The 27,808-nt window shown below is 36.9% G+C and overlaps 1 protein-coding gene across 2 annotated transcripts; it reads left to right on the forward strand.

Moving 5' to 3' along the window:
- GOPC (golgi associated PDZ and coiled-coil motif containing) lies at window positions 1–27,205 on the forward strand. Of its 2 annotated transcripts, XM_063329728.1 has the most exons (9): window positions 1–357; window positions 13,541–13,705; window positions 16,262–16,285; window positions 18,991–19,166; window positions 19,428–19,593; window positions 20,784–20,879; window positions 21,665–21,829; window positions 22,512–22,692; window positions 23,214–27,205. In XM_063329728.1, the coding sequence occupies exons 1-9, from the start codon at window positions 64–66 to the stop codon at window positions 23,330–23,332; spliced, it is 1,386 nt and encodes a 461-aa protein (XP_063185798.1). In that variant the 5' UTR covers window positions 1–63; the 3' UTR covers window positions 23,333–27,205. The 2 variants fall into 2 exon arrangements, with proteins under 2 accessions (XP_063185798.1, XP_063185799.1); XM_063329729.1 differs by lacking the exon at window positions 16,262–16,285 and having other exon boundaries at window positions 23,214–27,204.
- The last annotated feature ends 603 nt before the right edge of the window (window positions 27,206–27,808 follow it).

The raw sequence follows: 27,808 nt of genomic DNA on the forward strand, positions 1-27,808 counted from the left end.
GGCGGCGGCGGCGGCGGCGGCGGCGGCGGCGGCGGTGGTGGTGGTGGTAGCGGTAGCGGCAGCATGTCGGCGTCGGGCGGTGGTTCTTGCGGGCCGGGCGCGGCGGCATGCGGCGGGAGCGCGGCCGGCTCGGCTTCGGCAGCGGGCGGCGGGGTGTCCATGTTCCGCTGGCTGGAGGTGCTGGAGAAGGAGTTTGACAAGGCCTTCGTGGACGTGGACCTGCTGCTGGGGGAGATCGACCCCGACCAGGCCGACATCACCTACGAGGGGCGGCAGAAGATGACCAGCCTCAGCTCCTGCTTCGCCCAGCTCTGCCACAAGGCGCAGACCGTCTCCCAGATCAACCACAAGCTGGAGGTGAGGGGGGGAGTGGGGGGAGGAGGTGGCCCTCGGAGGGGGGGGGGGGTCTCTGCTCGGAGGTGGGACCGTGCCCTGCCCGCGGTGTCAGCCGGAGTGTGTCACCCCACCCCGCACCGACCTCGGTCCCGGCGGCTGTGTGTCCAGCCCCGCGGGATTAGGGCCCGGCCGTGCCCGTCCTCTGGTTTTGGTTATGATAGCGTGGGCACGAAGCGGTCGGTGCGTGCCAAAAAGAAGAAAAAAAAAAAAAAAGTTCTCTTTGATGTTGAAAGCAGTAGTCTTGAGCAACAGATGCCGCTGACTGGTCTCTTTGCATGAAGTCCCCGGTGAATTTGCGAAGCCTTTTTAAAAAACGGGATGATGAAGGCATATGATCAAGATGCCTAAAGCTTATAGTCAGTAGTCAAAATGAGGACATCATTCCCACTTTCAAGTAAATGAAACAGAAAAATAGATTGGGGATGGGCTTTGACAGGTACCCTTGTCCCCTGGTATTCAGAGGCAGATCAAATGTCTCGCTGCCCAGCTGACTGTCAGAAAATTAATAGTGGAGAATGCATATTGTGTGAGGAGAATAATAACTGTTCTTGCTGTTGGAAGGTTTTCTTCGTGCCTAATCCAGAATTTCAGTCAGGGTGGGAAGAAAGAAGCATCAGCTGGAGCCAAGCTGGCCAGTGCTGATGCTGCTCAAGAGGCAGGGCTGCAGGTCCTGTGACTTGTGTGAGAACTGGAGCGCTCTGGAAGGAGCTTCTGGGGAACTTGATGGTCATTTTAGAACTGCAGTCCAGCCTGAGTCATCTTTGGTTTAGTAGGTGATGTTACTTGTCTTGTCCTTACCAGGTGTGGATGTTAACTGCCCTCTTGTTTTTCTGTTACATATTAGAAGACTGTTGATGAGGGAAGACATTCCCTCAGTTATCCTTTCCCTGGGCTAAAACCATCCAATTTCTTCAGTATCTCTTGTAGGCCATGCTTTTTAGTGTTGTATTGCTTGTTCTGCTAACTTGTAAATATATGGGAGTAAGGGGAAGGACTTCTTTGGAACCGTGAAGATACGTCCTTTGTAAGAGCTTTAGCAGACAAATAAACCATGGAATTCAGTTCTTTCAGTCCTGTGTGTTATACTTATTATAATAAAGGAATTTAAGAGTCTTCAAACGGTAATGTGCTTTTCTCAAACTCTGCCTTGCAGTAGGAAGTAAAGTAAGTAAATTGGCTTTGATTTTAATCATGTTTCTTCCTGGTGTGAAGACATTGTTATGCAAAATTATCCACAGAGTTTAACAGAGGAGCAGGTTATTTCAAAGTAGAACAAAGACCTCATTAAACTAGGAGCTTTTTTCATTGCAGTCTTTATTTCACCAGAATACTTACTGTAGTGATGTTTATGGTATTCTTTTTTATTGCTATGCTGTCATATACATTTTAGTATTGGGTATGTATATATACATATCAACCTATACAGTAGGCTTAATTGTACAGGCGTGGTAAAGTAAGATTTATGAGTTTATAGTAGACAATCAGTATTTATTGCATATTACACAGGGATGGTGGGTGTTGTGTACAGACTTGTAAAACAGATGAGTTTTCAGGTTATTTTAAGAGAATGAGTCAATGCTTGGTAAATATTTCTTTGAGAAGTTTTCAAGCTTAAATATTTTGAAAGGAAATGATAAAACTCAGATCCTGAAAGGTATTTCGGTATCTAATTAAAATCATCAGGGGCACCTAAATAACTGAGGATCTGTGCCTCAGTCTGAAAGATGAAGAGCAAAGGAGTGCAGTTAGTAGTTGTAATAGCACAATTATTGTGTATGTCTAAGCGTATGAAGTAATTGTTTGATAAAAATGATGCTGATAAGCCAGAGTGAGTGCTTTAAAAGTGAATAAAAAGCCTTTTATTTTGTGAAATATTTTTATTACTGATACTAGTATTAGACCTCATACCTATAAAGGCGTTTTTATTTTTCAAATAGATCTTTAGAAGGTTATAGTATTGTCTTGAATTGATATTGGTTACTTGAATTATTATATTATTGATAATGTTATATTATTATTATTATATTATTGATACTTGAATTGGTATTTAGGATGTGATCAGTGTATTTACTTTTTTATTATTTTTTATAATGCAAGTTACTGTATTTTGTATAACTTTTAAAATTGCAGTCATTTCTTAAAAGCTCACAATTTTAATTATAGTGCTTGTACATTTTAATACAAAGCTTTCATCACATTCGTAAAAGTCTCATTAGTCATAGTTTACTTAGGTACACTTATTCAAGCCAATAAGTTAAATCCATCTTCAGAAACATGCCTTTATTTGGATTAAAATAATTCTTTGACTGAATGTGTCAGTGACTGTTAAAAGCTAGGACTTTAACTCCCACAGCTGTGTTTGCCTGCCGTTGTCTTACTGAAAGAGTGGTATTATTTCCTAAAGGAAAATCAAATTAATAATACAGAATGTTGAATATAATTCTGTTGTTTGTGGGTTCCATTTCCTTGACCAGAATTGTTGGGTCGTCTTATAATATTACAGACAAGAATAAAGAAATGCAGTTCAGACTTTGAGTTATCAGCTTAATATGCGTTCTCTGACTGATACAGTTGCTTTTAAGAGGCACAGCTCAGTTGGTTTGGTGGATGGAAGCTCCTGCTCTAGGACTTTGGTGAAAAAAAAATATTTTGGCACCATTGGTGTATATCTACTGCTAGAGAGATGAGTTTAAGTAAAATATTGTATGAGGGATGTTTCTGCATAGCGGAAGAAGTATTCCAGGAAGACGGTAGTTTCCAAAGAGGGAGTTATATGTTGCCAATTGAGAGTTAAGTTATTTTTAGAAGGAACCTGAAGGTATGCAGATCGACAGTGGATGTATGCAGATAAATGTACTGGTGCTTTAGGGTGGTGAAAGGTTATAAACATACTACTGTGCTAATAACATTTGCAGTCCTAAATTAAACTTACAAAAACAAATCTTCCTCCCCTTTTGTTTAATATTTTTCCTGCTGGTCACAGTAGGACAGAGTTGAATTAAGTAGGTTATCAAAGAGGAAAAAAAGTGTTAGGTGATAGGAGCCACTGTCTTTTCTGAGATCAACTTCACTTCAGTATGAACAAATGAAGTGTACCTTGATGGAGAACAGTAAGGGCCTCAGGGTGTTAGAACAAAAGGATATGACAGTCATTTTAAAGGAGATTTTTTGTGATGCTCACTGTCTCAGAAAGCATTATAAAGCAGCAGGTACAGGCTGGCAGTCAGTGTATAAGATTTCAGTAGATTTTTTAATTGAGAGGAGGCTTGTAGGATTTGTTTTTCCTGTTTGACTATCACTTGAGGTGAGAAGATTACATGATGCTGACTGTGACATTTTCTAAATGTCCATTTCAAAAAATAAAAGTTCTGTGTAGTGCAATTTTGTAGAAGTAAAAGAAGTAGGTTAATGTGCCAGTGAAAACTGAGCTTGACTTTAACTTTGTCACTTTGACTGCCGATCTGATTCTGTAATTTTAAATGAACAAGCTAGAAAGGAATGTCTGGTAGAGCACACCCTGGGTCTTGGCAGTTGTGTTAAGCCAATGTACATGCTAAAGTTAAGGAAAACATTGAAGTATATGTGTAAGAAGTTAATTGCCCATGTAGTTTGATGTCCTTGATGAATTTGGAATTAGCACGTTTAGAGGAACGTGTTCCTATAAGCTGAATTCTTCTGTAACTTGTTACTGTATCAGCTAAAGCATATGTAGTATTATGTAAGTAATCTGAAGATCCCTATAAAAAAAAAAATCTGAAACCCAAATATGTGCGTGGTGACTTCTCATATAGTGTGTGAGTCCATCTTATGGAGCACACTGCAGAACTGTAGTCTGGCTTTGTCGTTTAGCAGTACTTTTTAAACCAAGGTAGGACCATACACCTTCTTAGCAGGGTCTGTTTGGATTTTTTTCCCCTCCCTCCTTTGCTTTGTAGTGAGAAGTGCATCTGTTCAAGACCAGGATATTTCTTTACCCACTGACCTATGTGTCTATAAAACTGGGACCGTAGTTGCAGTAACTTCATAAGAAAAGTAAATTGTTTAATATTTTCAAATGTCATAAAAACTTCTGGTATTTACTGAGATGTTATTTTATTAATGTCACTTTTAACTTCTTCTCTTTTGGAATAGAAATCTGTTGGTACTAGATGGAATGTATTCTTTTGGAAAATCGATTGAATGAGATTTGATCCAGCTAGTTGTATATCCTAAAATGGGAGCAGTTTTTAGATATTCGGGAAGTGGAAGTACAGGTTTGCATAAATTTTCCAGTTGGCTTATATACCAAGTTGTCATTAGTTTGATACGTATAATTTCTCTCACAATAATTACGCCCTTTTTAAAGAGGTGACCTATACTTAATTAATATTTTCCTGTATCAGAAGCTCTGGAATTCTATACAAGTTTAACTAGCTTACTTTAGTTTCTGTCAGCATATAGTAAAGTATTTTCCTTTTCTCATCTCTCTGGGAGTTGTCAAAGAGTAAGTGATAGGGAACCGGTATTTTAGTTTATATTTCTTAGTTTTATTTACTGAATTGTGTTGCATAGCTAGTATGACTTTCAAAATAATGGCAATAATAAAACTACCAATATTACTTCTAAAAATGGATTTGTGTCTTCTTAATAAACAACTAGAAGCATGAGCAACCTGAAAAAAAAAAAAAGTCTTTGTGAGGCAGACAGAAATTTGGCACTGGCAGCAAAGTGTAAAAACAGCAATTTTTAAAAAATGTAATTTCATAGAATCATAGAATAGTTTGGGTTGGAAGGGACCTTTAAAGGTCATCTAGTCCAACCCCCCCTGCAATAAGCAGGGACATCTTCAACTAGATCAGGTTGCTCAGAGCCCCGTGCAACCTGACCTGGAATGTTTCCAGGGATGGGGCATCTAGCGCCTCTATGGGCAACCTGTTCCAGTGTTTCACCACTCTCATTGTAAAAAATTTCTTCCGTCTAGCCCAAATCTTCCCTCTTTTATTTTAAAGCCATTACCCCTTGTCCTGTCGCAACAGGCCCTGTTAAAAGTTCGTCCCCATTTTATAAGCTCCTTATTAATTTGTGTTTCTGCAAGTAGGGGCAAACAGAATGCTACAGACAAATACAAAGTAAAATAGCAGCAAGAAACAGTATGTAAAGCAAAGTGAAAACAATAATAGGTTCCTGCAGTAACAGGTATTTTAATGATAGAGATTAAAGAGATCAGTGACTGGCATATAAATGTTGGCTGATATCTCCATTTATGTAAATAGAAACCAAATTTTTAAGATGCTTTACATGTATTATTATTATTATTATGTTATCTTTTAATCACTGTGAGGAAAAGTGTGCAAATAATTTCATATCCAGAATGGTCTTCAGCAGAGAAGATAAAATATGAATGTTCTTTTGCATCCTTTCAATTTGCTGACCGGTCTCTTCAGTGTTTTGTCAGGACTAGAATAGAACCTGAGAAATGGAGCAATTAATTTGCAGATGTCTCATGTACTGTGTATTCTGTATGGGACACATTAAAGGTGGACTAAATTAATTTATGATTCATTTGTGTTTTCAGTTTCAAACACTGCATTTTTACCAAGACTACCTATGTTAGCTACACTACTGTAGTATTTATTTAGTCCTAAATTTTGTATTTCACGTTCTTATTAGCCACATGATAAAGAACATTTTACTAAATTTAAAGCTTCAACTAAAACTTAAGTCACATATGTCCTTTTTGAGGTCACAATGATAGAATCATAGAAATTTGTAAGCACAGTCTTTCAAAATAATGTCTTGAAACAGGCTTTCATCATTGACAAGCAGTAAGCATTCTTTGGTTGTGTTGAAATAAGGGGGTTTTTATCAACAAAAATTATGGTTCCTAAGTGTATAATTTATTCAGAAACTCACATTTTTTACAGTGCTGTCACGTTGTTTAGTTTTGTAAGGAGCACAGTGAGGTTAACAGGGCTCTGATCTGTTTCATGGTTTCTCATTCAAACCAGTCCATTAAACTTAATAGAGTTGTGTGAGAAATTGCAGCAAATGCTGCTTAATGGGCAGGAAGACTCAAATAGTCAGGACTCAGGAAGGGTAGACTGTTCTTGTTTTTCGGAGAGCTGTAGTTCAAGTGGTGAAGTGACACCGGTGAGATAATGCAGACAGCCCTTTCTTCCAGCAATTAGAGAAACACAGTACTTGAGAGTTTGGGATACTTCACATCTAGGGGATGATGCCGAAGTTGGGGTTCCCCATGAAAATTTATCGGTATGTGTGGTTCAGAACTCTGCAGGACAGGCTCTTCTGTTGTTGAACCAACACCACTTTTGTATCTGGTGCCTGTGGGTATGTTTCGGCCTCGGGCTGCAGGAGCTACAGCTGTCACATCCTGAAAAATGTTTTCTGTCCTGCAGTTGTGTAACATTACGGGAACACTTAGGAATAATGATTTCATTGTTTGTAAAGCATAATCAGGGTGGTTTTTTTAACCTACTTTTGCCTTTAAGCAATGTTTCTGTCTTTAAAAAAAATGCCTCCAAAATGTAGTGTTAAGCAAATATGCTACTGTCGCATCTTGATGTTTATATTGCTTTTTTGTGCATGTGCTGGGGTGGAAGCCACAGAGTAATCGCAGCAATGTTCTCTGTGTGTTTCATGTTTCAGCCTTTAAATTAGAAGGTTAATAGTCTCGATCAGGAGTGAATGTTTAAATACATAAACACACGTGTTGGTAAACTTTCTGGAGTCTAGCATAAATTACATGAGGACACGATGCTGAAGAAGTAAAACCACCTCATATGCTTTATTTGTCTATGAATTTTGGTTTGATCCATGGCAAGATTTATAGGGACCTCTCCTGTAAAATGAGTATTAAAAAATATGTGTACTGGAGGTGTTTTATTGGTAACAGAATCAATGGTGCTCGTGAAGTCTCACTTCCTGCTGATTAGTCGGGAATGCTTTTGTCCTAAAGTTAACATTGAGCAATTTCTCAAGTCACTAAGACCTTCCAGTTCAGGCACCCTCGGTTCTCTCCCGGGATCTGTGAGTTTCCCCAGCACGGCATCCTTTGCCTTTCCATCTACCTGCAGTTTTGGTTAGCTGGCTGGATGAGAGGCAGCAGCACACCTACTAGCTCAGAACTGCCCGTGTGGTGCTGAGCCTCCGCGCTGTTTGCTCTTATATCTGGGTGGATTAGACAAACTAGTGAAGATCTGGCTCTTCCTGCTTTTCCCTCCATGAGAGCACTAATCTGTCACTCTTTCCTACTGAGCAGCTGTTTTGTGCAAAACTTGCCTGTCATAGGAACTTCAATCATACACACCTTTACCCCTCTAATGGATTTGTTTGAATCTCGAAAATGGATTCAATTCAAATCGGCAAGCAGGGAGGGCGAAATAGGGAAAGATGTACACAAACAGATAAAATGATGGCAGTAGACAGCCTTGTTTAGGAAACTAAGATAGAAATGATGAAATGTTATCAGTTTTTGTGGGTTTTGGTTTTTTTTTTTATTGCTAGTATGCTTGTATTTGATGTTTCTTTAAGTCCTAACTGCTGGCGTATAGAGATGATAATGGTGGAAAAAAGTCATCTTTCATTTTAAAAAGGCAGTTTTCAGACCTGTATGAGTTTAGAAGGCTTGGTATGAGAATGAATTAGGTGTACCCTAAAGGCCTGAAATGAAAGGAAAATGAAAAAGATCTTTAGAGAATATTTGCTACTTAAAGGCATTTGATGAGTGCTTGGCTTATGACTTTTAGTCACTGGAGGCTGGTAATATTTTTGGATTTTCTTCCTTTGCTGAAAAACCTGTGTGTTTTCTAATATGTCCATTATGCTTAGCCTTTTTTTGAGACAGAAGTTGATATGCATCATTACAAGCCTCAAAAAGCACTCATTATACTTTGATGTTGGGGGAATTCAGGTCTTCCTCTCTTTTTTTATTTGCTGTGGTGAATAATGCCACTGCCTCATCCTAGGATTATTCAGGCCTAGGATCTAGCTTTCCAGTTCAACTCATCTCTATTTCGAGTCCTCATGTCTGGGCAATGGATAAGACTTAGATATTTTTTTCACATCTATTAGCTCAAATAAGACTCTTGTCTGTACTGCAGAAATTATTGGGATGATAGCTCATACAGCAAAAAAGCTTTTCCCAAAGCTAAAAACATGTTGTTATTTTATCTGATGGTGCCATCTCTCTGCCCACCAACCCCCTGCCGCTGGTTTCCCTTTCAGTAGTGAGAGGTGGATTGTTTCCTGCCAACACGGTATGTTACTCACCATCGTCCCACTTCCTGAAGTTCTCTCAGTCTGCGTGTGCTCCCTCTGATGCTTTAGATCTCTGAGGTCGCGATATTGCCGTCTTCTAATGCCTCATTCAAGTGGTGATGTTTAGGAGAAATGGTAACGTGTGGTTTTAGCATGCCATCTGTCTACTTCCTGTTGTGCATCTCTATACATAAATACATCTGTATTTGTACTTCTCTTTCATGTTACATTTACTCATCATTTCCTTCATGTATTTACTTTGTAAGTTGTCAGGGCAAGGTCCACATTTTTATTCTTCATTATGTACAAATGTAGCATAGGATCTTTCAATATGGCTCTAAGATCTTATAGAAATAAATTCTCTTTGTGTAGTTATTCTAACAATCACTTTCTATGAAAAATGTCCTGGTGGATGAATAAGTAGCTTTTTATGAGAGTTCAGACCAGCATACAAAAAAAAAATGGTGAGATATGATACTAAATAATTGGAAGAGACCTCAGTGATGTTCGTTTTGTGTTTACAGCTCAAAGCCTTGTCCCTCCTAACAAACACTGGTTAAGATTTGAAGAACTCCATAACTGTCAGTGCAATCAATCCCAGCATGTAAGCTGAATTGATTATATTGACAGCTTAAAATACATATTTAGCATAAGTTCATTTATATCAAACACAATTTTTTGATAACTCATAACTGCTTGAACGGGAAATAAGAGCTGTTGATTAAAAATAGAAGGACATGATGTCTGGACTGTTTTGTCTAGGGTTTTTTTTATTTATTTATTTTTAATTTTTGCAATAATATTTTCAAATGCCCTGCAGAATAAGCATTTTTCTGCTGCTTAATGCCGTGATTTATTTTATATTTTATGGAAAGAAGGAATACTTTATAAATTCTTGTGTTATTTCCATTGAAAATTTGTTTTAATTTTCATAGGTGTAAGATCTCTGTGAAATAAAAAATACCTAGTAAACAGCAAAATATTGCCAAAAATTGAGTAAATATTTAGTTAGCCTTTCAAAACTATTCTTCTTGTATCATCTCTGTGTTAGATTATTTGGAAGATAAATATTGAGCTTTACTATTTGATTAATTTGACCAAGGTCTGCAATTTACTCAAACTGTAGACTTTTATTTAGAATTACGAGTAGATTGTTTACAGACTGATGGAGGAATAATCTGAAACAGTAGCTTTTTCTGAAAAAGCATGTGTTTACTGGTACTTTGTGGAAGAAAAGAAAAATACAGGCTTGTGGGATTACCTTTCCTCCCCCACCCCAGACAGATCAGATCAGTAATAAAGGTTGGTTTGTTTTTTTTATTCAGAACAGCAAGGAGAAAAAAGGTAAGAAAACAAGGAGTACGTCTTGTATAGTTGACAGAGTAGGGACTGTAATTGGGACAGTACATACAAAGAACAGTAATGTGTCTAATTATTGATAAATTGGAGAACACGCATGAATGAGGTACTTTAGAAAAATAAGTGATTCTGTCAGTAATGCTCTTCTTTTTTTCTTAGTCTTTTCCATAGTGTCTCATATACATAACTTCTCAGACTTCTCAGTTGGCCGTCAGTATTGAACTGAAACATTTCTCAGAACACTTCAGGAAAATTTAGTGATCGTTGTCCCCGGACAAGAGGTGGGAGAAGTGGAGCATTGAAACAAATGGTCTGACTTCCTTTAGTAAAGAAGAAACTTGATTATTTTCTGGTTGATTTATATAAGCTTTGGCTTCCTTTTTAAGGCCCAGACCAGGCACTTCCCATTGCCATTGGCACCGAATTCCAGTTACAGATCTCAGTCTGAGAAAACTATCAAAGACTTCAGAGAGAAATGAGCATATCTCAAAAGGCATTGACCTTGCCAACAGGTGTCAGAATTAAAGGAAAAAAGAGCTGTGCAAATTCTGTCTCTCCTGTCCTGTCTGCTTGATTCTCCAGTTCTCTCTCCATCTCTGCTGTAGGGCTGGGTGTAGGTTTTCATGATTATATGGTAGTTCCATCAGTCCAGTCCTGCTACACACTGTGTGTTGTTGCCTGGGGCATAGACTCACAAGTGAGTTATCAGAGAGAAACTAAGGTGTTACCTTGCAGTGTGATACTTGCTAATCTGCAATAATTGCTAATCTGCACAGTGGTATACTGCCCTAAATACAGAAGAGTTCCTCTTTTGGGTGAATCAGCAAGTTACTGTTAAAGAATGTTATGAAAGTAAACATACTACCTTCTCTTCAACCTCTGCCCCTTATTGTTCCCCAGTGAAAGTTTCTGTTCTCTATTTGTTGTTTGGTGGCTTTTCTTAATCTCTCCTAACCACGAAGCTCAGGGGTCTCCCACAGTTTGGTGTTCGGTACTTCTGCCCCAACTGGCTTCTCCACAAATTCTAGAACGGTCACAGGTGACCTTCAAAATAGATGACATCTCTCGTTTGACAGTTGTCTTGGAAAGTACATCCAAAAAGCCAGCAATTAAAGGATGGGTACACTTGCTTGTGCAACACTAGTTCTTCCTCATTGTGCTCATGCAAATTGAAACATTAGAATTATATGTTTTTTCCTGTAGAACTCCAGCCTCATGCAGTGAATGGTGCTCTTGGAAGGCATGGCCGTACCCATAGTTCTTGTTTGTGCTCATCACTTCCTCTGCTGTCTCTGTCCCCTCTCTGAATTTTACTGAGTACCTTCCAAACTCGAATGCAGAGCTGTTGAATTTCCAGTGGTCTTTCCATATGATTCCTTTATAACAAAGTGAAGGAATGTGGATAAAAAACAGTGCTAGTAAGAGTTATATAAAGGAGAATTAAGTGAGCTGGCCAAGTTGAGAAAGCTGTGAAATAGTGTAAAGATTTGTCAGCTTTCATAGAAGTAGATCACAAGATTTGAAAACAGCTTATTGTTTGTTTTTCAGTGTGACTCTTGTATCTGCATCTGTTCCTGGGGATGGATTTATGACTTTTCATAATGTGTAAATAGGTTACTTCCATGGTGTGTACTCATACCATTTCTCATTTTGCTCTCTTCATTAAAACAGCAGGATATGAATGTAAATCCTAGGTCTTATGCAGAGTACTATTTCTTTTTATTATGAGTTTGACAGTCTCTTTGTGATCCCTTTGGAGCATCATGCATGTCGCAAACCTGGTAGCCATCATTCTTGCTGCTTTGTAATTTGCACAGGGAAAAAAACTTTTTTTTTGACGGAATTTATATGCCATTCTCTACTAGGTGAGGCTGGACAATATTAAACTGGTGTAATTTACCTGTTCTGCCACTTTCTGCTTCTCCAGGTATTTCCAGTCAGAATGGATGAATGTTTGTGTGTGTGTGTGTGTGTCTATATAAAAAAAGTAATAAGTGTTAGTATGTTAGTTGTTAGTATCTGTTTGAAAGGAGGAAGACATTAGTGGTCTTTTTTAAAAGTAGAAATAATATCATTATACATTATATAATAATAACAAATTATAGTAAAGTAGAAGTAATATTGTTATACATTATGTGAAATTGTGACTGGGTCAAATTGTGTCTTTATTATTAAGGTCTTAGTTATCTGCTCTGTACTATATTATCACCTCTTATGCTGGTGATATTTGTTTTGTTTTGCTGCTTTAGTTCAGGTGTTCAAAAGGTCTGCTTTTGTTTGAGGGTAGATAACCCATAGCAGAGAGACTTTAGCAGTGGCTGGTCATTGAGGAGAACAATGCAATTTTGTAAGTCACCCATTTCTCTAAAATTGTATGGCTTTATGGTATTTTAAATATCATCTTAATGTAGAAGACAGTTTCTGCTTTAGAGTTCTACTAGGGTTTACAAATTACTCAGGTTTTTTGTCATTCTAGCAGTTGGAAGGTGGAAAGCAGTGTTTATGTAGTTGAATGGGGTGATTGTTGGCTTGCAATTTGATACTCAGTGCAAATTTGAACATTAATATAATGTTATTAAATTATCTAAAATACTATACTTTAATCCAAGGGTTTTGTTGGTTTGTTTTGGGGTTTTTTAAGAATCAATGGCTTTTCTGTTTTATTTTTTAGTTCCAAATTTTTGGGAGCAAAATTGTAATCTGGGAATTTACCAAAAAATATTAAGCGTGATCAAAATTCCCCTCCCCTGAGATCATCTCCTGTGGGTTTTTTGACAAATAGTAGCTTTAAAGCTTATATAAACGTTTATCTTATAAAATGCTACTTGAACTTAAGGATAACAAGTAACCTGGTAAACATGTTAGAACTTGTTCTTGTATTCCAGATATACATACTACATATGAACTGTATTTAAAATGTTTCAAAACCACTTTTTTAAGAGTTAATAACTATTCCTGGTTTCCTACATATGCATTTTATGGGCATTTTAATTCATGGCTTCTGGTTTGCCCACTTAATTTACTATTTCAGTTAAGCTGTTGATAACAGACCAATTGTACGGTGGGTTATTTGCTTTCAGTGTTGCATTTATAATCATCATTTTACTTTGATCAATAATTTTTTTCCAATAAGATTTAATATTTTTTAAGCTTTAAATTGTGTTTACATTGCTATGATTGTAATTCCTACGTAGATTTAATGCCATTGCCCTGTTCTGGAGTAGGCATCATCAGCACACAGCATTGCCTGCATGAGGAAAATCACAGCTACTGTTACTTTCAGCAGTGTGGTTGTTTGACACTGGGTCTGTGGAGGAATGAATTTGGTGGCAGCTGGGGAGTAGAAAAGCCTGCAAATGATCCAGTGCTTAGGTTGTGCTACGGAGGAACTTGTGACAGGGTGTACTCTTACCTGTATTACACCATGTATAGTATATATGTACAAGCAAATGATGTGTCTGTGTATCACAGTTCTGATGACCCCATTTAATCATTGCTCTAATTACTACGATGGATTATATCTTCACAGGCCCAGTTAGTTGATCTGAAGTCTGAACTGACAGAAACGCAGGCAGAGAAAGCGGTACTGGAAAAGGAAGTGCATGATCAGCTTTTGCAACTCCATGCTGTTCAACTTCAGCTCCACGCCAAAACTGGTCAGAGTGTTGATTCTGGGGCTATTAAGGCAAAACTGGTGAGTATCATGGCTTGAATGGAGGATTACATTATCCTTTTCCCTCTCCTGGATGAAGGTCTTTCTTGGAAGGTGTGAATAAGCTTGTTACAAACTTTCACATCAGAAATGTTAGAGAGTGTTAACTTTTTTAAATAACATTTATAGGTGGTTGTTAGCAACCATTAAAAATAACTTAAATAATATCAGAATAATGAGTAAAAATTTAAGGAGTTGTTTTTACATAAACTGTTTTTAAGTGGTTTCTTAATGTAGAATAAGAAAATATTTTGGTGGCTTTTAAAGCTTTTCTGGAGGCAGAAGTTGCAAAAGCTAATAGCTTCCAATATACAAATACAAACAAATTTTCGTGTATCTTAAAAAAACTGAAAGTGCGGTAAGTCTATCATTTTTATTGTAGTTACACTCTGATAAGAGAAAGAATGGGATTGTTCGGACGTACAGAGAGATGGTAGATGGCATCACATTCGTCTCTGTTGTCATTCTTTCTGTTTAAGAATGCTGCAGATGCGCCTGTGTTGCTATTCATTGCTACGTGCAGCAGACTGTTGTAAAAGAACTGAGTAAACCACTGATAATTTTGTACGATATGTTTTTTAGAAACTTAGACCTATACAAAGCCCACCAAAAGTTAACAATAATTATTCTGTGCAATTAGTTGGTATTGACTGATACCCAGAGTGTAGTCTGCCTTGTTACTAGCCACAGCACAGATTCAGACTCTTAAGACTGAGACTTTGTCAATTAGAAAAATAAAGTAATGTTGTATAGATTGTGGTTTCTAAGTGTTGGCATAAATCAAAGTCTAGCTCTCTGGCTGTTTGTAAAATTGATTCACAGGTTGATTGCAAATACCTAGTCCCAACATATACGGAACACCAGATTAGTCTCCTCTGCTCTTTTGTCCTGTTAATTAATGTATAATAAAACACAGCAATAGGCTGTAGGGCTTAAAGGCTATCTAGGCTATAATAACAGAAGCAACCCAAATTCTTCCTTTTTCAGATCCAGAAGCTGTAATTGAATTAGAGCTGTGTTCCTAGGCCTACGTACTTGCATATTCGGTATCGGTGTAACATTTTCTGGATCGCACATAATTTTTGTGTGCACGTAATTTATTCTGTATTAAATTGTAGTTTAAGCATGATGAAGCTTCTTTGGAGCTGTTAATAATTTTTATCACCCTGTAAATATTTAACTAATTTAACATTAGTTAAATATCACCAGCATTCTGTAAGTGTTAGGCTGCAGGTTTACATGTAGGGAATTTTTTTTAAGCCAACACAACATCACTATGAGTGGTTTTGGTCCCTAAATTTTATTAGGGAGGCTTAACATCTGGATGACATAGAGAATAATACTTCTAACCTTTTTGTTTCTCCTTAACTTGTTATAAACAATTTCTAAAGAAAGATTAACTCTCCATGCTATTGACAGCAGTCTTTTTCCCACAGATGACAGTAAATACATTTTGCTTGCATTGTTTCAGGTCTTCATCTGTGTTGAAATTGAATTTATTAACAGCCTATACTGATATTCTCTCCTTAATTCCAGTTTGTTCCTCCCTTTTTATAAACATCAGGGCTAATCTTTTGAGTTGGCTTTACTTTGCCTTTAGGGATTTCATAGCTCTAATGGAGAGAAACTCACTTTTAAACTGTTGTAGATACAGAAAGCTATAAAGGCCTGGGCAGCTTGAACAACCTGAACAACTGAAGTTGCTTACATGACAATAAAATGGGAAGTCTGAGTTTTAGGTAGATAAAAACTGTCGTGCTGACCTTCTGGCAGTCAGAAAGCCTCTGAGGGCAAAGACGGACTGTGTCAACAGAATATGCGCTGGGCAAATAAAGTTCTGTACTAGTTCACTTCCTGCTTTCTTTATTAACGACGACCACTCTTCTTTTGAATGTAGACTCAGCATAATTGTATACTCTGCAACAAACTGTAAAATTGTACCTAGTGGTGAACTAAGACGTTTCTAAATGTTTCAGATTGTGAAGCGATTCATAACATCATGGAGTTTAGGCTGAATCTGGTTTTAGGAGTGGTGTATCTGCTTAGTACAGGCACAATAACTCTTTCTGTGTAAGAGTGTGAAGTTGCCTAGGGGAATTTTTTGTCTTGAGTTTTTCAATTAATATGTCTTTTTTGCTACTTCTCCTGATACTTGATGTCTGTCTTGTAATATGTATTTTGTTATTCTTTCTGAAAGGAAAAAAAAATCTATTATCTGTATAACAGATGTTATATTACAGAATATATTTTCTATGATACTTTCAAAAGTGCTTTCATGCATTTCACATTCTCTTGGTAGGATTTCAATACTACAATAAGGTTAAAATTTTTAAGAAGATTTTTAATAACTTTCACTGCAAAACACCAAAATTGCTGCTAAGTACGATTGTAACAGTGTGCTTGTTCTTTATGCTGTCCAATGAAATACACAATCTGCTGGTAAATTTCTTTTGGAATAAGTCATTTATGTTGTTGCATTTTCTTGAAGTTCCTATTGTCTGTTTCTCTAATTATGGAACTCTTTTCTTCTGTCTTAAGTCTGTCCTTTCTGTGGATGAGATGGTAAGTATGCCGATTGCCTCTTTTTGTGTTTAAGCAGTGCTTTTGTTTTGTGCAACAACTTCTATATGTTGGCCTCCAAAACTGGCAAACCAGATCTGGCTTTTTCCTTCTTCCTGTCTGTTGGCAAGATGCTGTGTAAAGAATTTTCTTTGCATTTTAGTTTTTCTTTTCTAGTTTTGGTGCCCTCGTTCCTAAGCCTGTGTGTGTTTCATTTATTATTGTTACAGCTAACTTGGGGCAATATCTGACAACTTGACATTCTGAAAGATTGTTCTGGCAGTATCTGAAACATTTTTAAGGTGTTATACAATTTCTAAAGCATAAACACCATACACATCTACCAGTGTAATGTGAAGTATTTTATATATTGTATTTTTTTTAAAAATCTCATGAATTTTTCCTTGTTTTCACTTTTCTCAGTTCTCTTTATGGACATGACTAATACGATTTACTGGCTTGTGTGACAGCCCAAAACATAAACTCAATAACACATAGATAAGAAGAAAAAGCGATGCAAAGTTAACTTTTATCTTTCGGTCTTTCACGGCAATAGACTTGAAAGGTTTTTAAACAGCTTTTCCACTTTTATTGTGTTATATACCTCATTATCATTGCTCAGTATTTGCTCTTTGAAAAGCCACAGGATAGCTGGTAACTGTAAGCTTTGATCTTCAACATTGCAGTTGCATTTTTGGTTTGGTGTTTTTTTATATTACCAACAGAAAACATAGTTTTTTCTGTTTTGCAGAACCTATGCCACACTATAATCACTAGAAGGTGTGAAATGATGCTGTAACTTCCTCAATTTTTTTAAAGATTTTTGGAGACTTATGACATCTCATGACAGTTGGTCAAAAAAAGACATGTCCTTTGAGTACATCTTCAGATATTCTGTATTGCAACCTTTGTTTTTTCTTAGTGGTGATCAATTGGAGACAGTCTGCAGTAGCATTAAGAATATGATCCTATGGCTTCAGGGTGTCATTTTCCACCTCAGTCACAGACTAATAGTTGTAGTAATGGAGAAAATAGGAAAAAAACAATTTTATGGAATTACGTTGTTCCTCGTAGTTTAGGTACGACATTTAAAATGCATGACTAAAAGTGATTCCACTTAGAAATGTAACATTTGACTTTCGTTTAAATTTAATTTAAATGATTAATCTAATTCAGAGAAAATAAATGGAAACTTGATGAGAGTTTTTAAGCTGACTACTTTGTATAAATACAGTAAAGTGGGCTACATGGAATTTGCCAGGGTAAGCAATCTTGGATCACTTCAGCAATTCACTTTTCTGGAGGAGGTTGGAATTCTTCTCCCAAGGTGTATTTTGGATACAGCAAGGAACTTGTACAGCTCTAGAGCACTTTTCTGAATAGAAATACACTTCTGAATAGTTACATTCTAACAAATTATTGGCAAAGATATTATGAATTTTTAGTTGATTACTTTTTATTCAGTAAATAAAGCATAAAAATATCCAATGAGGAAGAAAACCGAGGTTTGGATGTGAATGATGCACCTTCATGTGTCTGTCAAATTCTAGTCTTTGTCTATTTATATTTGTCAAATAGAAGATTTTCTAAAAGTGAGTACATAGATAAACAGGGGGCCTATGCTATTTAGAGTAATATTGGCAATACATACATAGCTAATGTAAGTGTTACAGGAACACTGTACCTGTATACGGACTCTCCAGCTACTGTAAAAGGAGTGTTATGTCTGAGCTGTGACCCTTCCTGCAGATGCAGCGTGTGGCAGAGGCAGCGCAGCCTGTCAGCACTCTCCAATTCTCGTAATGGCCCTTTGGCTACTGGCAGTAGATGGGAATGAAAATAGCCCAAGACCATCATAATAATAGAGAGAATTGGTATAGTTTTAGAAACTCCTATTGTTCAGGTGTAGATCAGTCAAAATTTTCCCCTAAAAAAAGAGAAGGTACATTCCTTACAGTGTTTTTTGTGTGTTGGGTTTTTTGTTTATGTTTTTTTTTTGTTGTTGTTTCTTTTTGTTTTGAGTTTTGGTTGTTTTGTTCTTCTTTTAACAAAGCTGTTTTGCACTAACTTCTCTTTTAAGTTTTGTCAGGGTAGGCAACTTCATGTGTAGAATCTCTGGCTTTAGTTTTGTGGTTGGTCTTCAGATTCTGATTTGGATATATCCTTGGCTGGACATTTCTTTGTTGTTTGCATGATAATAATTGTCATTTTAAGGATATACAGACTTAAAGACATTTCCTTCATGTTAAAATAGTTAAAGAATATTATAAAATTGAAATATTTAGTGATTTTCATTTTTAAAATAATCTTCTGTCTCATTGTATGAATCTTCCATTTGAACACAGGAAAAAGTAAGGACGATATTCAGGCTACTTAAATTTTGCCACCTATGTGTGACAGGGAGAAGTGCTGTCGTTAGTTACAGTCGTTGGGCTTTGAACCAGTAGATGCATATTGTGCTGAGGAGTTGTAAATTGGATAAAAATCATGTCAGGAGCACAGAGTTGACTGCAAGGCCCCCTCTCCCCAGAGGGGAGCCTGCAAACCGCTAGCTGCAGTGCCATAATCCCTGCTTACATTTTTTTTCCTGCATGCATGTCCTGTACACAAAAGAGTTAATTCATACTGTGTGTGCAGAAGCAGAGAGTGCTCTTTCATTATTAACTTTGATAAAAGCTTTCAACTTTTTTTTTTTTTTTTTTTTAAAGGAGAGAGAACTTGAAGCTAACAAGAAAGAAAAAGTGAAAGAAGCTCAGCTGGAAGCTGAGGTGAAGTTGCTGAGGAAGGAAAATGAAGCTCTTCGTCGACACATAGCTGTGCTTCAGGCTGAGGTTTATGGAGCAAGATTGGCAGCCAAGTATTTAGATAAGGAACTAGCTGGAAGGTGTGTAAAGTCAATCCGTGTCCCTTAACATGAGATGCTTTTGTTGTTGCTTTCTTCCTTTGCATCCCCAGAGGCAGGTCTAAAGTTAAGACTAATTAGAAGTCTCACGTTAGCAGAACAAAAGGAAGAAACAAAAAGTCCCCACAGTTACTGCACTTGCACTAGTTGTGCTGTGGCCACATGAAGTGTATGAGATATACAATGCATTGATTTTTCAGTTGTAACATAGTGTATTGTTTTACTCTCTTTGTCATTATGTAGGGTCCAGCAGATTCAGTTACTGGGACGAGATATGAAGGGACCGGCTCATGACAAGCTCTGGAATCAGCTTGAAGCAGAAATACACCTTCACCGTCACAAAACCGTTATTAGAGCTTGTCGAGGTCGGAATGATCTAAAACGACCAATGCAAGCACCACCAGGACACGTAAGTTGAAAAGATGAGCCGTTCGTCCATGATTTCCAGCGTTTGTGGAAAATAGATATGAGCTATTTCTTAATTTTTGTGATTGTTTTTACTTCAATATTTTGTTCTTTCAAAAGTCACTTCTAAGCACATATTCTTTGTATGCTGGAGGACAGTTCCACGCTGAATAGCACGTCCCCATAAGTGACCATGAAAGATGATACAATTCCTTTAACTTACTTAGCAACACTCAGTCCTTTTGAAAACTGAGCCTCTGCTATGTGTGTGTACAAATATGAATTTAACAGCTTAATTTTGTGACCTAGGTTTCAAAATGTGGAGCTAACTTATTTACAAAAAACAACAAGAATAACATTTTTAGAATCCGTTTGAACTGAAATTAATTCTTAAATTTTTTTTAAAGACCAGATAAATTGACATTCTGTAAACATAGTTGATTTTTTTTTTTCCTCCAAAAGGTACTTTTTAAAATAAAACCTTTAAAAGGCATTTCACTGTGGGTAGCCTTGGTAGAACTCACCCAACTTGGCACATGACCTGTTAATCACTCCAGTGCGTAAAACTAAACATTTTCAGGAGAATGTTTTACTTTGCTCTGTTCTAAATACCTTAGTTGGTCAGATGGATCTTAGTGCTTATGTTGCTAATTGCATATAAAATATTGGTGGACAAATACCTGTATTTGTGATTTTAAGGATCTGTATAATAGCAACAGTGGCTTAACAAAAGCAAAATAAATACCTTGATTTATTTAGTCTCTCTTTTAGTTTTGTGTTGAATGGGTTTAGGTGTGGTTTGTTTTTACCATAATAAAAATAAGCTTGAGCAAGCAACCTCTTCCTTGGAACCGTATTGCATCTTCTAGTTTTAAATTGCAGTTTATGTCATATAACTCTTCAGCAGAGATCAGCATTCCTTCACGTAGTCCCTTATATTTTTAATATGTGACCGATTTCCTTCTTTTGAAGTTAATTTCTGTGTTGTGCATCACTCAGCACTGAAATAATTATTTTCATCAGGAGCTCATAGTGAGGAATCTTTTCTGATTTCACTGTAAGCCTGGAGCTAATCTAAAATTCTGTTGCTGGTATGCTGCCTATATACAATTAAAAAAGCCCAAAATGCAGAAATGCATCACTTTTTGGGTCACACATTTATATGTATGCTATGTTTGTTTTTTATCAAACTAGGATCCTGATGCCTTAAAGAAGAGCCAAGGTGTTGGTCCAATCAGAAAAGTTTTGCTGGTTAAAGAAGACCATGAAGGACTAGGAATTTCAATCACAGTAAATACTTGCATTTATTTTCCATGACACAAGAAGCAATTTGAATTCGTTTTTGTACTTCTGTAAAATATGTGGCTCAGTGAATGTTTTGTTAGAACATACAAAAAAAAGCATACGCAAATTCATAGCTGTGGTTGTAGAACTTGAAGACTCATTTTGATAGACTAGGAAATAGATAACTGCTACTTTATGTAAAACTTAGGATTTTAACTTACGTTGACGCTTTATATAGATGCTTTAGCAGATTAGCCAGTGGTGAATTGCAGGTGTGGTAAGTCTGTAGAAGAGCAGAAACAATCTGAGAACTAACTTCCAAAGCTTAGCTGTTGCGATTGTAATTTTTTTAAAAGTATTGGTGTTGACATTTCACACTTAACTGTATTAACTTAGCTGTATTAACATTTTACAACAAATTTTGACTATTATACTTCTATTCTAAATGTTAATATTGTTTCTTGCAAGTCAATATGGTGCCCAATACGCTTTCTTAGTGAGGTTTTGACGTTGCCTCAGCAGCTGGTATATGATTTTAGACTTTTGTTATTATTCAGAATCGTCTCCTTTGACTCTTTGAGATATATTTGAAATTTGTCCATTCTTTTCTTGGGAGAAGAGTTAAGGGAAGCATCTCATACGTTCTTCTTAAGCATTATTTTTGCCTGAAGCATAATTTCTAATTTTGTATAGTAGAAGTTGAAATAAGCACTTTAAGAACAAGTACCAGAATCTTCATTTTATGCTAATGGACACCTCAGTTAACTAAAATCTACTTTCTTTTTTTATAGGGTGGGAAGGAGCACGGTGTTCCAATACTGATCTCTGAAATCCATCCTGGACAACCTGCAGATCGATGTGGAGGACTGCATGTTGGTGATGCTATTCTGGCAGTAAATGGAGTTAATTTAAGAGATGCAAAACATAAAGAAGCTGTGACTATTCTTTCCCAACAGGTCAGTTGGGACCTGTAATCCGTAGTCACATTTAGGTTCTCACTGTGTTCTGCCTGTTGAATTACCTTGAATTGTAATGTTTTCTGTTAAGCACAGTGTTATGCTAAGCTACAGTGATTCCTGAAGCTGTATTACCTTATGCTAAATCCTCTTATGTCTTGCAACTTAAGCAGAAAAAAACTGGACCAGTACTGGTTCAGTTAAACCCATGTATTGGCTAATGATTCTTCAGTAAGGCTGAAGGAAATTACCTTTTTACATTGCCCCACAGCAATAATTATTTAGTGACATACATTTTAGTCTTCTATGACTGATGAGGTCCAGCCAAACAATGTTTGTCATATGCTTTGTGGTCTAGAATCTTCTTCCTGCCTTGCTTCCCATTTTCAGACAGTTAAGGTGAATTTGATTTGTCAGAAAACTTACTCACTGGAAGTCATTGTTTGAAATGTATCGGCACATAATTAAGAAATTCGGATAACTTTGATAAATCATAGCTATAGAGCTGTGCTGCTTTAGTCAGTAAAAACTTAATTCAGATACATATCGGAAGTATTCAACACAACTGTAAATGTGTTTACAACAGTAAAATGTATTTGTGTTAGTAACCCAGCTCATCTGGGTAATCCTATTACATAGCTGTGCAGTAATAAGTAAATTTGTAATTTTCATTGCATTTTAGAGAGGTGAGATTGAATTTGAAGTAGTGTATGTTGCTCCAGAAGTTGATTCTGATGATGAAAATGTAGAATATGAAGATGAGAGTGGACACCGTTATCGTTTATATCTCGATGAATTGGAAGAAGGTGCAAATTCAAGTTCTAATAGGAAAGATGCAAATGTGGATGTCAAACCCTCACGAGGTAAACCTAAAATGTGTTACATGCAGTTTAATTCTGAAGTCAACATGCAAACCAATTTCTGGAAAACACTGGTTTTATATTCATCATAAAATCAATCTACTTTTAATTCAATTAACCTACTAGTAGGCTGTCAGCTCTTTTGGTTGGTCCCTCACTTATTGGCCTGGTTTACTTAGATACAACTGAATTTAACTGAATTAATTTGTGGGAGTTTTTTGTGATCACCTTTTCCCAAAGGCTGAAATTCAAATTTATTCTTATCTTTTCCTGACTGTAGTCTAGGAGTAGTTAATTCCCCTTAACACTTTATGTTGTTGGCTTCTTCAAACACATTTTTTGGATCAGAGAGATATAGAAACAGTTCCTGTTTTCCTGTCATGCTATGTCCTGCTAAAAGCCTATTAGTAGCTCTTATTTTAGTAGTCATTTCAGCAAACTTTAGTTTCTGAAATAAGGCTCATTGATCTGTCCTTCCCAAGATTGCTTCTCTTCCTTAAATGGAATTTCTTTTTAACTTGCAGTGTTTGATAAGAAACCAAGTATTGATGGACATGAAAATGGAGACCTGGGCAATTCAGTTGAAGCTCCGTTAGAAGACACTGCACCCAAATTAGCCCGTTCTGCTGAGTCTTTATCCTAAAAACACACAAAACTCAACTGGACAGATCCCATCGTTGGGAACAATTGATAATCAATATTGACTGCTCCAAGTTGCATATACTAGTGTAGACTGTAAAAGGATGATGAAATGTCAAAGGGGACTGTCTTACTGTTGCCTGGAAAAAAGGCGGTTACCTCAGGGCTTCATTGTGAGCAATTCTAAATGTGGAAAACTGTCTTTTGCGTGACACGCAGTAGTTACCTAACACGTGGCATGTGAAATGAATTTTCTTTTAATAATAAGCACCAAAGCATGGGATTTCTAAAAAGGATAACCTCAGTACCTTCAACTTTTAATCTCACTGATGTCCCCAAGGAAGTAGAATAAGATGTGGCCAGCTTCATTTTGCCCCTTTGATGTTTTAAAGGGACAACTGATGTTCAGTTTGGTGTGAAACAAGCTTTACCTCTGGAAAGATAGGGGGGTGGGGAACGGTACCATTGCATCCATGAGTTTTGTACTTTGAATTTTTGAACTGTAACTTCTAAAAGAAAGCGCTTTTTTGTTGTTGTTTGTTTTTTTTTTTCCTCAGAATAGCAAAAATCAGAGCTTCTATTTGAGCAAAGACCATCAAAACCCAAACGGGACAGTGGAGTACTTGCTAATCGTGATCCTTCAGCCCATGATCATTTTATGAGTGAGATTTTTGGCATTGTTTTCATGAATGCACTGCCAGTTGTTCCATTTGAAACTTGCTCCAGAAGCATTTAAACAGAGTATTATGGGATTTTAAAAGCAAAATTAGTTTTAAAAATACTCGCAATTATGTGGGCCCTTTGGTATTTTTTTTCTGAGCATCATCCGTTTAGCATTCATTCTTGAATGGTTATGATTACTGCTAATACGGAGTGGTTTGATTTGGTCATCGTTAGCTTGACCTTATGAAATACTGAGTGCTTTTGATGGGTACCAAACATATTCATTTCACATTTAAATAATCTTTAAAGAAGAGAAAGTTGAGTGCACAGTACTTTACAGGAGGTGCTCAGAGTCATACGGTGTCTGGCCCTATCCGTGTTATGGTATGGCAGTCGTATTAACCTATAATTGTCTTACTGTTGAAACAAAATGTTACTCCTTTTGTAAGAGCAGTGTATCTTAAAATAGCTTTTAATTGGTGTACGTCTAAAGGCCCAAGGCATGGCTGCAAATGGGAATGTTGAGGATGGTTTCTTGGCCAGTTTCTCACACGCCATTTGTAGGTCTTCTTGGTGAAGTGCAGCGCTCTCCTCGTGCAGGCTCTACATTGTAATCACATTTATTCTTTCAGCGTGCAATGCTGGCTTTCCTGTCACTGCTTTGCAGGCTGTTGAACTGTAATGTGAAAAGATAAGATTTTGTACATTGAGAGAGGAACTAATGTGAAAAGACACCTTTGCAAGTGTTACTGTGTAGGATGCACATACATAAGGAAAAAAACCTCAAAGGCCTTTAGAGTAACATCAACTAATCTTATGTTCTAAATTGTGATGTAGGACACAGTTACTTGTCTCTCCTAGGAGCACTATATATATATGTTTATAGAAAAAGCCTAAAAATGTATATACTTTATTCAAAGATTTTGCTATTTATAAATCCCTTAACTTCGCTATTTACACGATGGTTTTTTGTATGTGTGTGCGTACGCGCATGAGTTCCACTTACTCAGTGGAATGCCATTATTTGGTTCATTTTTTATAATAGTCTTTGTCATACAGCATACTGTTGAAGGTTTTTAAAATAGTCAAGGCTGTACAGTTTTCACCAAACAGAAACTAGTATTTAAAAATAAAGCTGTGTGAAGAAGAAACAGGTCCCCGGGCATGTTTCTTTTTCTGAAGCTTCAGAAACTTGAGGACACGTTGGCTGTGAGTTAGCAGATGAATCCACTGCCATAAATTTGCATCCAGATTTGTGTTTTTCCCACAATTACTCAAGCAGAGTGCACTTGAAACTGCCTGTGGCCTGGACTCTCAATATCCTCTCTGTCAGAAAGGATAGTTCAAAGCCAAGTCGTGATCTTCTTGTCTTTGAAAAATCATCGCTGTATGAAATTCTGCTGCAGTTGTAAGGAGCGATGCTCGTCCAACTAGTCTAGTAGCTTTGAAATAAGGCATTAAATTTGCCTGTACCGTTTGCCTCCATTTGAGGGAAAGGTGACATTTTTAATTTATTTGTTCTTCCTTACTTCTTGACACACCTTATTTTCCACTTAATGCTTTTGATCAGTTTTAGCCTGAAGTGGGAGGGTGTTTCTTAAGTTATTTTCCTAACGTTCCTTGTCCACCAGTTTCTCGTGTTGCTATGCTCTTTTCTTCATCTTCTGGAAGTTGCTGGACCCCTTCTCTGCTCTTACCTTGTCTATTTTTAACCTATATATGAGATAAACAGAGGGAACAATTGCTGAGGAAAACGGCTAGGAGTAGACAAATCATGTAACGGTAAATTATCGTCAGATTTCCTTTTCTGCAGTTTTTATAATCTTTGTTTAGAAAGTCCTGAATGGGAGGATTTTGCTCGGACACTACAGCCTGTCTCCATGTACTCCGTACTTCCTACCATACTGGTTTATTGTAGTCATAGTGAGATGCTCAGAGATTAATATTTAACCTGAGAAAAGTTTTGCAACTTGGGATTTCCAGATTCAGTAGACAAATGTGTATTCTTCCCTTTGTCAGTAACCGGAAGACTCAGTCCTGCTGATTCCCAGAGATTGAATGAATTAGACTTGGAAGAATTTCCAAGGAAAGTCAGTATTCAGACTTCATTTTTATTTTTTAAAATGTAAAACGGTTTACTTGTGTGTATATATATTTTTACTTTTAAAAAATAAAATAATATTCTACAGAGAATTTTGCGATTTTCTGAATAGATAATTCCTTGCCTATTAAAAAAAAATCTTTAGTGAGACAGTTGTATTTTAAGCTAAAGGTGGACAGTGTTTGTTGGCGTCTGGGACCAATGTTAATTAAGAGCATGTAAGTTAAGGAAAGTGCTTTATGGCAATAAATTTAACTCTGATCAAAGGCTGTATGTAGTATTTCCTTTGTAGAAGTGTATTCTTGGCAGTGAAGAGGGTTTGTATCTGCCTCAATATATGTTAATCCACAGTTGTATCAAACAAAATTCAGGTATTTATTGTATCTGTCCAAACATTATTACATCAACATCATGGATTAATCTCATTTCTGTAGCAGATAGCACATTTTGCAACAAATGTATACATCTAGTTAAGCTGAATATAATATATTTTTATTAGCCTGTAAATAAATATACTCTTCTGCAGTGCGGTGATTTCTGCACCTAATTCAGACTGGTATTTAATTTTCTTCTGTTTTTATATATAAAAGACAGACACCTAACCTTGCATGTGATCCTTCCCCCTGTCGTTCCCCCCCCCCCGCCCCCCGCCGCTGTTAAGCATGTAGTCCACACCCAGCCAAAAAGCTAGTAAAGGTAGTATGAGAAAAGCCAAAACTACATAACATGAAGTTTGACACAAATTCAGTCTTGGCTGGCAATGGTTAATAGCAAATTACCTTTTTAAAAAGATAGAGTTATAGGTCGTGTCTCAAATTTCGTTATTTGAGACGCGTTTTCTGATGAATGTTTTTCAATAAAAGGAAAAAAAAAAAGAAATATTTGCAGTGTCCGGCTGTACCATAAATATTCTGAAGCCTTTGGCTAAGGAAAGCTATAAAGACCCAAACCTGTCAAAGGATTAAATCATTTGGGTAAAATTGTGGAAACTGCCTTTCTGCTTTCTGTTTGTTTCTTTCTTTCTTTCTTTTCCATGCATTAGAAATAATAACTATATTCTGATTTTTCCGCTGCAGTTACACTTAAGTTATAATTTTTAGTCTTGATATTAAAGTCTTTTCGTTCAGATTAAGTGTCTGTTTTGTGTTTTTTAAATTTTATTTTTTAAAAATATCATCGCTCACCTATACTGGAGTGGTCGTCTTGCCCTAAAGCATCCAGTTCACCAAATGAAAGGTGATGGTATGGTGACTGTGGTACTAGTATCGTTATAGCAGTAATTAAGGATTTCTTGAGAAAGTGTACGGAGAGTAGAAGACTCTGAGGGTTGGAACTGTCTCAGCGGACAAGGTTGAGTCGTGTTGGATGAAAAGGTGTATAGTGGACAATTGGTGAGGGCTAGAACTGCAAGAATTTATTTTTCAGCTCTGTGAAATTTTAGAAGGGTTTAGATACAGGTGACTTCAGCAGATGGAAGGAAGAAGGAAAGGAGACAAAACTCAGCAGTCGTAAAACAAGCAGAGGATTAGAGACAGCTATGAACAAAGGTGGAAATGGATGGAAACAGGAGAAAAAAGTAACTTTATGTCAACTGGGATCAAGAAAGATCATTCAGAATGTCTTTGTCTCCCAGTACCCTACTGAAGGACCTCAGAGGCTGCTCCTAGTGACTGCAGTCACTAAATAGTCCTCTGCACTTTTTTCCAGAGATCCACA

Source organism: Chroicocephalus ridibundus, chromosome 3, assembly GCF_963924245.1.
Source record: "Chroicocephalus ridibundus chromosome 3, bChrRid1.1, whole genome shotgun sequence".
Taxonomy (NCBI): Eukaryota; Metazoa; Chordata; class Aves; order Charadriiformes; family Laridae; genus Chroicocephalus; species Chroicocephalus ridibundus.